Below are 11,424 nucleotides of genomic sequence, written 5' to 3' on the forward strand. Positions count from 1 at the left end.
ACCAGAATTTAGGGGTTGTTTTTAGAAAATACGGTAACGTATAACAAAGCACCCATATCTTTGCAATTTGTGAGATTTACTGGATACGGTTGTTGCTCTAAAAAACACTATATAGTGATAGTCTTTTTGTTGAAAAGCATATACACATGTGCACCACATGCACATATAAATGCACATGTCCACAAATTTTTGTACTTTTTCTTAGAAAGTTTAGGGTTAATTGCTTTTCACTTTTCCTCTTTTCAAGTGATATGTAAACATGTGCTTATGCAGTTCTCAACATATTATTGGTTCTGAAAAGAACGTGTCCATCGGCTAAAGTTTCACCTTTCCCAAATGTGGGAATCTAAAAGTTAAATGGTTGGTCAAAATTGTATATATCTGCTCCAATTAAAACTAAAATCTTTATGTATTTACTTTGTTAGATTCTAAATAAATGACTTTTACATGTGTTTTAATGTTTTTCCCTCTTTTGGTTTTGTAGTTGCACTTGACTCGTTGGATTCGGGACGACAAGGTCATGTCAAATTTGGATATTATTTTTCAAAGCTGACATGAAGGTGGTTATGATTGTGACCACGACGAGTGTCAAAATATTGTTATGCCAACATTTATCATGTGATTGAAAGTTGAAACCACCATAGCAAATCTCAACCGTTCGATAATTAGCGTTATTATAGTTATTTCTGAAATGGAGAGGGAAAAATCCCAACCAAACATGACACACAGGCTGCTTACAGCTGTTTTACCGGTTGTTTTTATTGCAATTACATATGTTGATCCTGGAAAATGGGTTGCAACAATCGAGGGTGGGGCCCGTTTTGGGTGTGATCTTGGGTGTGATCCCGTTTTGGGGGGCTTGTAGGGGTATGGTGCTAAACCCGGTTTTACGACCCTAAATTTATTATGTTTGGCTTATTTTATTATATGGACTAATACAATGTTATTAGGCTGAGGGGGTTTTGTGGAGGTAACCCTAACTGGGCTAGGCCCATTAGGGTACCATGATGGTGGCCATGAGACTCTCTATATAAGGAGGTCTCCACCTCCTTATTAGGGGTCATGCTCAATAAGAGCCACCACCACTTTTTTGTGTCTGTGAACAAGAGATCCTCAGGATTTCTTAGCAGTCACCTCCACACTCCCGAAAAACCATTGCAGGTCTCAAGCAACCGGAGAAGAAGATCAAGACGTGGTTCGTTCATCTCGAAAATCCGTGGAAACATCGTCATGGATCAGGTCAAATTCATTTCGTGCTTCGACATTGGCGCCATCCGTGGGACGGCAACGAACTACCCTTCGATCTTCATCTCGGCTGTCAGATCTATCCCAGGAAAAACCCAGATCTGGAAGTTTACAGAAAAAGGCTTCAAGGCTTGTTCTATTAAAGCTCAAAAAGATCCATAGATCTAAAAGAGGCTTCCAGATCTGTGCGAAAAGAAACTGCCGGACTCGAATGATCAAGTCTCCGGATCTGTGATGGTTTTAAATCTGCTCCGAGCTTCAGATCTATCCAGATCTGATTTACAGATCTAGATCTAGATTACAGACCTGGATTTTAGGTTTAAAATTGCAGGTCTAACTCTTAAATTGCAGATCCAAAAATTACCAGACTTCCGCCGCCATGTACGCGCGCCCGTGGATTCTCATTCCGCAGCCGTGCATGTGCCGCCGCGGAAACCACCATGTGGGTTTTGCGCAAGAGACCTCCGCCATGCACGCGCACTCGCGAGTCACCACTCCATCGCCGTGCATGCGCGCATCAGGCCTCACGCCAAACTTAAAGGTTGGGAATCCTCATAATATCCCATATGGCTACGCGCCAAACTTAAAGGTTGGGAATCCTCATAATATCCCATATGGCTACGCGCCAAACTTAAAGGTTGGGAATCCTCATAATATCCCATATGGCTACGCGCCAAACTTAAAGGTTGGGAATCCTCATAATATCCCATATGGCTACGCGCCAAACTTAAAGGTTGGGAATCCTCATAATATCCCATATGGCTACGCGCCAAACTTAAAGGTTGGGAATCCTCATAATATCCCATATGGCTACGCGCCATACTTAAAGGTTGGGAATCCTCATAATATCCCATATGGCTACGCGCCATACTTAAAGGTTGGGAATCCTCATAATATCACGTATGGCTACGCACCATACTTAAAGGTTGGGAATCCTCATAATGTCCCGTATGGCTACGCGCCACACTTAAAGGTTGGGAATCCTCATAAACCCATCAGGCCAAGCGCCAAACTTAAAGGTTGGGAATCCTCATAAACCCATACGGCTTCGCGCCGAATACAAGACCGAACGCGGCTCCGCGCCGTTCAACATGCACACCACCATGATGCTTGAGCGCAGTCGCATATCACATGCTCATGCACCACATATGCTCACGCATCACATATGCTCACGCATATTATATATGCTTGCGCATCACATGCTCACATATCACACAGTCTACGCGCATGCGCACGCAGCATCTGCGCATGGCGCATGACACAAAGTCTACGCGCACGCGCATGCAACATCTGCGCGCGGCGCGGGACATAAAATCTACGCGCACGCGCATGCACATCTGCGCGTGGCGCATAGCACAAAGCCAGAGCCTATGCGCACGCGCATGCAACATCTGCGCGCATCGCATGACGCACAGTCTACGCGCACGCGCGAGCTCCATTATTATTACAGCTCGTAAGCCGCAACTCGCGCAAGCTTTATTACTCTCATAGCTCGTAAGCCGCAACTCGCGCAAGCTTCATTATTATTATAGCTCGTAAGCCGCAACTCGCGCAAGCTTCATTATTCTTATAGCTCGTAAGTCGCCTCACGCGCAAGCTTTGTGTTTCTTACAGCTAATAAGTCGCCTCGCGCGCAAGCTTCATTATTATTATAGCTCGTAAGCCGCAACTCGCACCAGCTTTATTATTCTTATGGCTCGTAAGTCGCCATGCGCGCAGGCTTTATTATTATTCTAGCTCGTAAGTCGCCTCACGCGCAAGCTTTATTATTCTCATATCTCGTAAGCCGCAACTCGCGCAAGCTTCATTATTATTATAGCTCGTAAGCCGCAACTCGCGCAAGCTCTATTATTATAGCTCGTAAGCCGCCTCACGCGCAAGCTTTGTTATTATTATAGCTCATAAGTCGCTTCACGCGCAAGCTCCATTATTATTATAGCTCGTAAGTCGCCTCACGCACAAGCTTTTATTACTCTCATAGCTCGTAAGCCGCAACTCGCGCAAGCTCCATTATTATTATAGCTCGTAAGTCGCCTCACGCGCAAGCTTCATTATTTTTATAGCTCGTAAGTCACCTCACGCGCAAGCTTTTATGTTTCTTACAGCTCATAAGTCGCCTCGCGCGCAAGCTTCATTATTATTATAGCTCGTAAGCCGCAACTCGCGCGCAAGCTTCATTATTATTATAGCTCGTAAGCCGCAACTCGCGCCAGCTTTATTATTCTTATAACTCGTAAGTCGCCTCGCGCGCAGTTTTTATTATTCTTATAGCTCGTAAGTCGCCTTACGCGCAGGCTTTATTATTCTCATAGATCCGTAAGTCGCCTCGCGCGCAGGCTTTATTATTCTCATAACTCGTAAGCTGCCTCGCGCGCAAGTTATGTTACATTATTATCGAGATGCGCGCTCCATCTTTTATCAGGCCTCGCGCCACTATGATGCGTGCTATATCTTATTTATGACAGGGCACCTTCATTATCATAAGGACCGCAACATGTCACCATCATGAGGAAAACCTCCCAAAACTCAAAGACAATAAAGACAAGGCCAAAGAAAAGGGAAAAAACCGCCCCATGACCTAACACACCTCATAAAGTCTAGCGCTCCACCTAGACGCTTGCACGCCCAGGAGCAACGCTGGACTTGGGGGGCTTGTAGGGGTATGGTGCTAAACCCGGTTTTACGACCCTAAATTTATTATGTTTGGCTTATTTTATTATATGGACTAATACAATGTTATTGGGCTGAGGGGGTTTTGTGGAGGTAACCCTAACTGGGCTAGGCCCATTAGAGTACCATGATGGTGGCCATGAGACTCTCTATATAAGGAGGTCTCCACCTCCTTATTAGGGGTCATGCTCAATAAGAGCCACCACCACTTTTTTGTGTCTATGAACAAGAGATCCTCAGGATTTCTTAGCAGTCACCTCCACACTCCCGAAAAACCATTGCAGGTCTCAAGCAACCGGAGAAGAAGATCAAGACGTGGTTCGTTCATCTCGAAAATCCGTGGAAACATCGTCATGGATCAGGTCAGATTCATTTCGTGCTTCGACACCAACATTTATCATGTGATTGAAAGTTGAAACCACCATAGCAAATCTCAACCGTTCGATAATTAGCGTTATTATAGTTATTTCTGAAATGGAGAGGGAAAAATCCCAACCAAACATGACACACAGGCTGCTTACAGCTGTTTTACCGGTTGTTTTTATTGCAATTACATATGTTGATCCTGGAAAATGGGTTGCAACAATCGAGGGTGGGGCCCGTTTTGGGTGTGATCTTGTTGTACTTATGTTTGTTTTTAGTTTGGCTGCTGTTCTATGTCAATACCTTTCAGCTTCTATTGCTGTTGTCACCGGGAGAGATCTTGCACAGGTACATTGTTTTTGTTCTATATTAATTGATAGATAAATTGATCGAAAATGGTATTTTTGTGAAAATAGAGACTTGTGTTGTGAAGCTGTAAAAATAATTATTAAAGTAGCTGTTATGTGTGAAGTAAAAATGCTGTGTAATATTTTCTTGTAAGATGGTCAAAGTCAGAGTCAGAGTCAAGTCAAACCATTAGTTATAGGCTTGTAAGCGTGTTTGTTTGTTTAACTTTAACCAAAAAACCAATCAAACATGATTGAAAGAACGTGGTTTACTTGTTCATGCTTGTTCATTAAGAAAATGAGCATGTTCGTGTTCGTATATGTTCGTTCGTTAGCAGTATAAAGTATAAACGGACAGTTTACGAACTTACACAAACAAACATTAGTGAACATAGATGAACGGACATAACTGAGCTAAAACCAGTTAAAAATAATTTGTTGGGCTAAAAATTCATTAAAAAAGGTTTTAATTGACCAAAAACAAAACTTAAATGATTAACAAACAAACTTTTTATAATGTTCGTTTATTTATTAAATAACGAACTTCGTGCCGGACGGTTCACAAACTGTTCAATGAACGCTCGGTTCTTTTACAAGTCTAACTAGTCAAGTAGCAAGTTGGTTAATTCAGTTGCAACTATTTCTGTCATTGGCAGTTAGTTTCTTAGTAGCAGTTATAGACCTCATGTATAACATTTTAAGTTGTTAACCAATTTGTGCTCTATTGCTATATGTTTATGCAGATTTGTAGTACCGAGTATGATGCAGTCACATGTGTATTATTGGGAATCCAAGCAGAACTATCTATGATCGCTTTGGACCTTACAATGGTAAATTTAATCCCTTTTAGTTACACATTTAATTTGACAAATATATTGATCACACTAATGTAACAACTCCCATAATTTGCAAGATTTTGGGAACTGCGCATGCGCTTAATCTCACATTTGGCATCGGTCTCTTCACTTGTGTTGTTTTGACTTCTCTCGATGCTTTCTTATGTCCGGTTTTCTCTAGTTACATATTATTGTTATCATTTTCCAGTTTTTTTTACACAATTTCTATAATATTATGTTATATATTGTACAGGAGAATGGGAAAGCGAAGTTAATATGCATGTGGTTGGCAAGCGTTGCTTTATTTTCTTATTTCTTTGGAGTCGTTACAAGTCAACGGGACACGTCTTTATCAATGGGCGGGCTGCTTAATTTAAGCAGGGAAAGTGCGTTTGCATTAATGGGTCTTCTCGGTGCAAGTATCATGCCTCATAACTTTTATCTGCATTCGTCTATTGTGCAGGTATATTATATTTAGTTTTTTATTTTCATATTAAAGTCGGTTTTTTATTGTTTATTTGAATCTTCGCAGCAACATCAGGGGCCGACACATGTTTCAAAGGGGGCTTTATGCAATGACCATCTTTTCGCCATTTTTTGCGCTTTCAGTGGCTTTTTCGTCATTAATTGCATTCTCATGAACTCCGCAGCAAATGTGTTTTATAGCACGGGCCTCGATTTGTCTACTTTTCAGGATGCTTTGTCTCTAATGGACCAGGTTAAATAGTTATCTTTTATGCCGATTTCTTGTATATTAATTTATTATAATGTGGTTTTTAAAATCATTTTCAGGTATTTAGGAGCCTAATGGCGCCTTTTGCTTTAGTTATCGTTCTAGTTCTTTCGTATCACACAACCGCGCTGACGTGGAAGTTCAGTGGCCAATCGGTTCTCCTTAACTTTTTCAAAATCGACATCCCCGGTTGGAGTCATCACTCAACAATCAGATTCATATCCTTGATTCCAGCACTTACGTACACGTGGCATTCGGGGGCTGAAGGTGCGTACCAACTTATGCTGTGTACTCAAATCACGGTGGCGGTTTTGCTCCTGTCATCAGTGGTCCCGCTCTTCCGTGTCGCTTCATCGAGATCAATAATGGGTGTGAACAAAATTTCACAATATGTCGAGTATATAGTTTGGGTTACTTATGTCGGGATTCTCGGGTTGGTGATTGTGTTTGTGGTTGAGATGATGTTTGGAACCAGTGACTGGGCTAGTAATTTGAGGTGGACGATGTGGGGCCCGTATGTTTTTATTCTCACAACTGCGAGTTTGTCCATCTTACTTATGCTTTGGCTCGTGGTAACCCCTTTGAAATCTGCAAGTTTCGTACCCAGTTTTCAACAGTGGGATGATAATAGTATTCAAGATATCGTTCCCGAATCATCATTCATTGAAGAAAAACAAGAAAGCCCGAGAGAAATTCAAGAAATGGTCACACACGAGAGTGGTATTGATTCAGCCCGTGATTTTAATTTGCCAGATGACATTTTAGACTATGATAGCGGGCCTCGCTTGACCACCATCGAAGAAAACTCTTCGCATACCACACCTTCATTGCAGCAGCCCGATGATTCACCGGCAATTGTGGAAAGTGTCCCGAGCCCGGTTTTGAAAACTGAAATAGATGATTCGGTTGAAAAAACGGTGAGGATAGATGGAAACCCGCATTTGGTGAAAGAGCCCGAGTGGGAACCCGAAGATCCACCGAAAACAGTATCGGTATCGGGAACAGCAACTGAAACTAATCAATCTCCAACCTCTAACGGGCCGGGTTCATTCAGGAGTCTTGGTGCGAAAAACGATGACATCTTGAGTGGGCCCGCAAGTCTTTCAAAGCTAGGCGGGTTAGGGCGGGCCGCCAGACGTCAGCTAGCTACAACGCTAGATGATTTCTGGAAGCTTCTTTTTGATTTACACGGGGAAATGACACAAGATGCTAGACTTAACAAACTCGATAAGTTGCTCGGGATTGATTCTAAAGTAAACTTAAAGGCTAGCCCAGTTGTTACAAATATGACGAGCCTGGAAATTGATCCGGTTTATGGGGTGCAACGCGGGCCAACTTCTTTGTTGACCAGCTATCAACAGTTACTAGATGCGTATACTGCTAACCAAGGTCTAAATGTGATGGATCCTGAGAAACGATACCATAGTTTGCGGTTACCGCATACTTCTGGCCCGTACACGGATCAGCCTGCTACGGTTCACGGGTATCAAATCAAGTCATATATAAACCAAACCATGCAAAATTCTGATTACTTTCAAAGCCAAATCGAACCGCTATCTCCAAATTCACCACCACTCGTTTCATCAAACTACAAATCTCCAGTTTCCGTGACGAAAACCGTGCAAAATGGGCTACGACCCGCGAAGCCACCTGGTTTTCCGGATCCAGTCGTGTCCAGAAACAGCTCGATGCAACCCGAACGAGCTTATCGCAATATTCAGCCTGTGGCCCCGGTTGAGAATGTGCACGAGAAGAAGTATAATAGCATGCCGGATATATCGGGCCTCCTTCCGAATCGGGAATCCAAAATCATACCGGAACGGGATGCTGGTTTGAGATACGGGACTCTCGGGCAGTCGGTTTATTCCAGCCCGTTATACAGATCTGGGACAATTACCGGTTACGGTGGTTTATCTTATTCGAACCTATCCCGGGATGCAGCTGCTTACCACCCGGCTTCAAGCCACGGGTCACGGTTAGGGTCAAGGTCCGGGTCAGACACGTGGTCTATGTGGTCAAAACAACCGTCTGAACAGTTTGGTGTGGCTGAAAAGGTCAACCCGAGGCCCAATTTGAGCAGTCAAGAACCGACTGCACATACTGTGGATTCTGAAGGGAATCTTTTGAAGTCTTTTAGGCTTTGTGTTGTTAAGCTTTTGAAACTTGAAGGGTCTGAATGGCTATTTAAGCAAAACGGGGGGTTAGATGAGCATCTTGTGGACCGTGTGGCTGCTCGGGAAAGGTTTCTGTACGAGATTGAGGTGAATCGGGTGGCCCGTGGTGGTGGAACAAAAGTTGATGAAAATGAGTATAATAAGTATCTTGTAACATCGGTTCCTAATTGTGGTGAGGATTGTGTTTGGAGAATTGAGGTTATAAAAAGTTTCGGTGTTTGGTGTATGCATAGGATTCTCGAGCTCTCGCTTATGGAAAGTAGGCCCGAGCTTTGGGGGAAGTACACATACGTTCTTAATCGTCTTCAGGTAATTATTATTTTTTGGTTGTTTTTGTGCATTTTTGAAGAGGTAGCTGTTTGATCCGTTTATAAGTAAATGGATCGATTCGGGCTATAAGTGAACAAGTCGTGGTCCAACCCTACACGAAACAGAACACAACAAGCATACTCGTGGGTTAACACGAACACGATCCAGTTGACCCCGAAAGGTTTTTGTTTTTTATTGTATTCACATATTAATACTTTAAATTTACATTTTTAGTTTTAAGTTTTAGCATAATATACCCAACCAATTTAATTTATTACATAAAACATATTTTAAAAAAAATGTGATAAACACGTCAACCCGCCCACGTCAACCCGGCGGGTTGACAAGAACACGACTTGTTTAGCTAAACGGGTTCGCGGTTTGACCTAAAACTGACCCGACAAAATTTTCGTGTTAGGTTTGTGTCGTGTTTTTGTGTAGTATCAGAAATTCACATGCCTACAATTAGCCTTAAAAGTAGACGGGTCAAACAAAGTCTCCCAAAGTGTACTTATGCTACATAAATTCTCTATAATCGTTTAATTAAAAACTAGATTATTATTGAAACAATGTCGTTTTTATAATCATATTTAATGCGCTCGTTATTTATAAAAAGACAACTTTCTGGACATAAATTGATTTAGGCCCGACCCGTACTTTACTAGAGTAAATTTGAATTATGATTTCACTAGTGTAGGGAATAATAGAACCGGCATTTTCAAAACCGCGTGTGCCAGCAAGCCCGTGTTTCTGCCTTCAAGTTCCGGACTCGTGCCAACAGAGATCATCACCTCCCAAATCCCTCACCAGTTTGCCGCCACCGGCCAAACCAAGCCGAGGGAAATGCACCACCGCCGCCAGTCTCTTGGACATAGTGAAAAACGTCGAGACCGCCATCTCATGCAGAAAGGGTCGGCCCGGGGCCGCAGCCGGGGACGTGGCGTTCCCCAAAGGAAAAGAGAACTTGGCATCTGTTCTTAAACGATACAAACGTCGGTTGCTTGCTGTGGCTCCAGATGGGCTTAGCCGAAGTCCATAGGGCTCAGGCTCTGTTGTTGACTATTTAAATGAATCTTTTTTTTTTTTTTTGGTTATCTGATATTTATAAGCAAGTTGTCTTTCTTAGCTTCCGGGTTTTAAATTTTGTGTTCGGTTACATCAGTTATGGTGACGGCGGAGGTAATGGCAACAACGACGACAACGATGATGGTGTCTCGGGCTTGGAAGAACAAGAAATGTTCGGAATAGAATAATGGAGGTTCTTTTTTTTTTCTTTTTTTCTGGGTAGACCGGAAACGATGTCGTTATGTTGTGTAAATATTTCTAAGCTGGCGACAAGATGGTCTACTATCAAGATGAGATGATGGTTGTGTTTGTTTGGTTTACTTTTTTTTCACATAGAAACAAAATAAACTGAAAATATGTGGGTTGTGTTTTAATTTATAAGTTCTAGTGTCACATATTTGTTTGGTTACTTTGATTTAATCTTTTACTATGGGTGTGAGATTGATTTGTGAAAGTACAAGGGCCATATATGTAAAGCAATGCTGTTTGAGGCCCAAAACAGAAAGTTTGGGTCGGTTTTCCGTTTTTGGTAAGCGGGTCGTTTCGTAATCTAAATAACCCGAACATGAATCTGTACCCGGCATGAGTAACTGACCGTTGGCACAAGCAATAAAGCATGACCTGCCTGACCCGAGTTGGTTTTTATTCCTTAATTTTGCATCTAATATTTGTATTTGTAAACTGTAAATTTATAACGAAAAATTGTGTTTAGATAATAAAATTTGATGCCAATGTCGACATCAAATAACCAATTATTTAAGTTATGAGTTTTGACATAAAAACACATTTGTAAAAAGTAAATATGTTAAAACAGGTCAATTACGAACAAAAACACAGCTGGTTTTTAGCTAAGCATGTTTGTGGGCTCGTACAAAATTGGCCCTTATCCATTTACATTAAACTCAAACCTGTATATTTCATGTCATGTCAAAACACGCATATATATATATACACCCGTGACCTGTTGATACGAGTATTCTACCGTTTAAATTTTCTTTTATGGTTTTCATTAAATTTTAATTTTGTTTTCTTTTACAAGGTTTAATTGATAATTACATAATGTTATATACCAATTTAATTACGTCATTGAGATTTATTTTACTTTTAGTAAATGAACTTTTTATTTATTATAAAAAAATGTGTTCATTTAAAATATTTGTACATCGATTCGTAATTTTAGTATTTTACAAGGACAAAGATAGAAAGTAATAAAGGGAATTGAAGTTTGGTGTGCATTTTTCACAAACACTTTGGTAACTTGGCTAAAGAAATCCAAACCCAATTTCACCTAAAGTTTTGTAAATGCATTCCTATTTATGAAAGATTTGGTCTTAATTTAGTTGCTTGTTACCTAGTAATTCTCACAAAAAAATGTTATATCAAACAGTTTTTTTTTTTTTAATTAGGCTTAAGACATGTTACTTTCGTCACGTGAGACTAATTATTTAACTCTTTATTTTATAGTAGTAGTAAAGTGGACGTCAATCTTATCGCATGAACTCATTTTGATCTATTTTTTAAATCGTTAATTTAAGTTTTGGTTGCGTTATACAAACACCAAAAGTCCATATAAATGTGTATCATACGAGTCGTATACTAAGTTTGTTATATCATACGTGGCGTATGATTTGGCGAAAATTGTCATACAATCCGTATAACTTTGGTAGTTATCACATTAGTTA

At 41.0% G+C, this 11,424-nt stretch overlaps 1 protein-coding gene across 1 annotated transcript; it reads left to right on the top strand.

Annotated features, from left to right (window-relative positions):
• Positions 1 to 4,308: 4,308 nt before the first annotated feature.
• Positions 4,309 to 10,080, top strand: LOC143633420 (ethylene-insensitive protein 2.1-like). The gene is made up of 7 exons (XM_077101739.1): positions 4,309 to 4,626; positions 5,369 to 5,455; positions 5,539 to 5,648; positions 5,714 to 5,924; positions 5,994 to 6,179; positions 6,254 to 8,677; positions 9,375 to 10,080. The coding sequence occupies exons 1-7, from the start codon at positions 4,390 to 4,392 to the stop codon at positions 9,714 to 9,716; spliced, it is 3,597 nt and encodes a 1,198-aa protein (XP_076957854.1). The 5' UTR covers positions 4,309 to 4,389; the 3' UTR covers positions 9,717 to 10,080.
• The last annotated feature ends 1,344 nt before the right edge of the window (positions 10,081 to 11,424 follow it).

This window comes from Bidens hawaiensis, unplaced genomic scaffold (genome assembly GCF_021521415.1).
Source record: "Bidens hawaiensis isolate Kalapana, Puna unplaced genomic scaffold, B.hawaiensis_p1.1 tig00006725_1, whole genome shotgun sequence".
In the NCBI taxonomy this organism is placed as follows: domain Eukaryota; kingdom Viridiplantae; phylum Streptophyta; class Magnoliopsida; order Asterales; family Asteraceae; genus Bidens; species Bidens hawaiensis.

Coding starts and splice junctions, on each gene's coding strand:
- LOC143633420 (XM_077101739.1), top strand. CDS start 4,390: ATGGAGAGGGAAAAATCCCAACCAAACATGACACACAGGCTGCTTACA. Junction 5,649..5,713: donor CCGGTTTTCTCTAGTTACAT/ATTATTGTTATC, acceptor ATATATTGTACA/GGAGAATGGGAAAGCGAAGT. Junction 5,925..5,993: donor TGCATTCGTCTATTGTGCAG/GTATATTATATT, acceptor GAATCTTCGCAG/CAACATCAGGGGCCGACACA.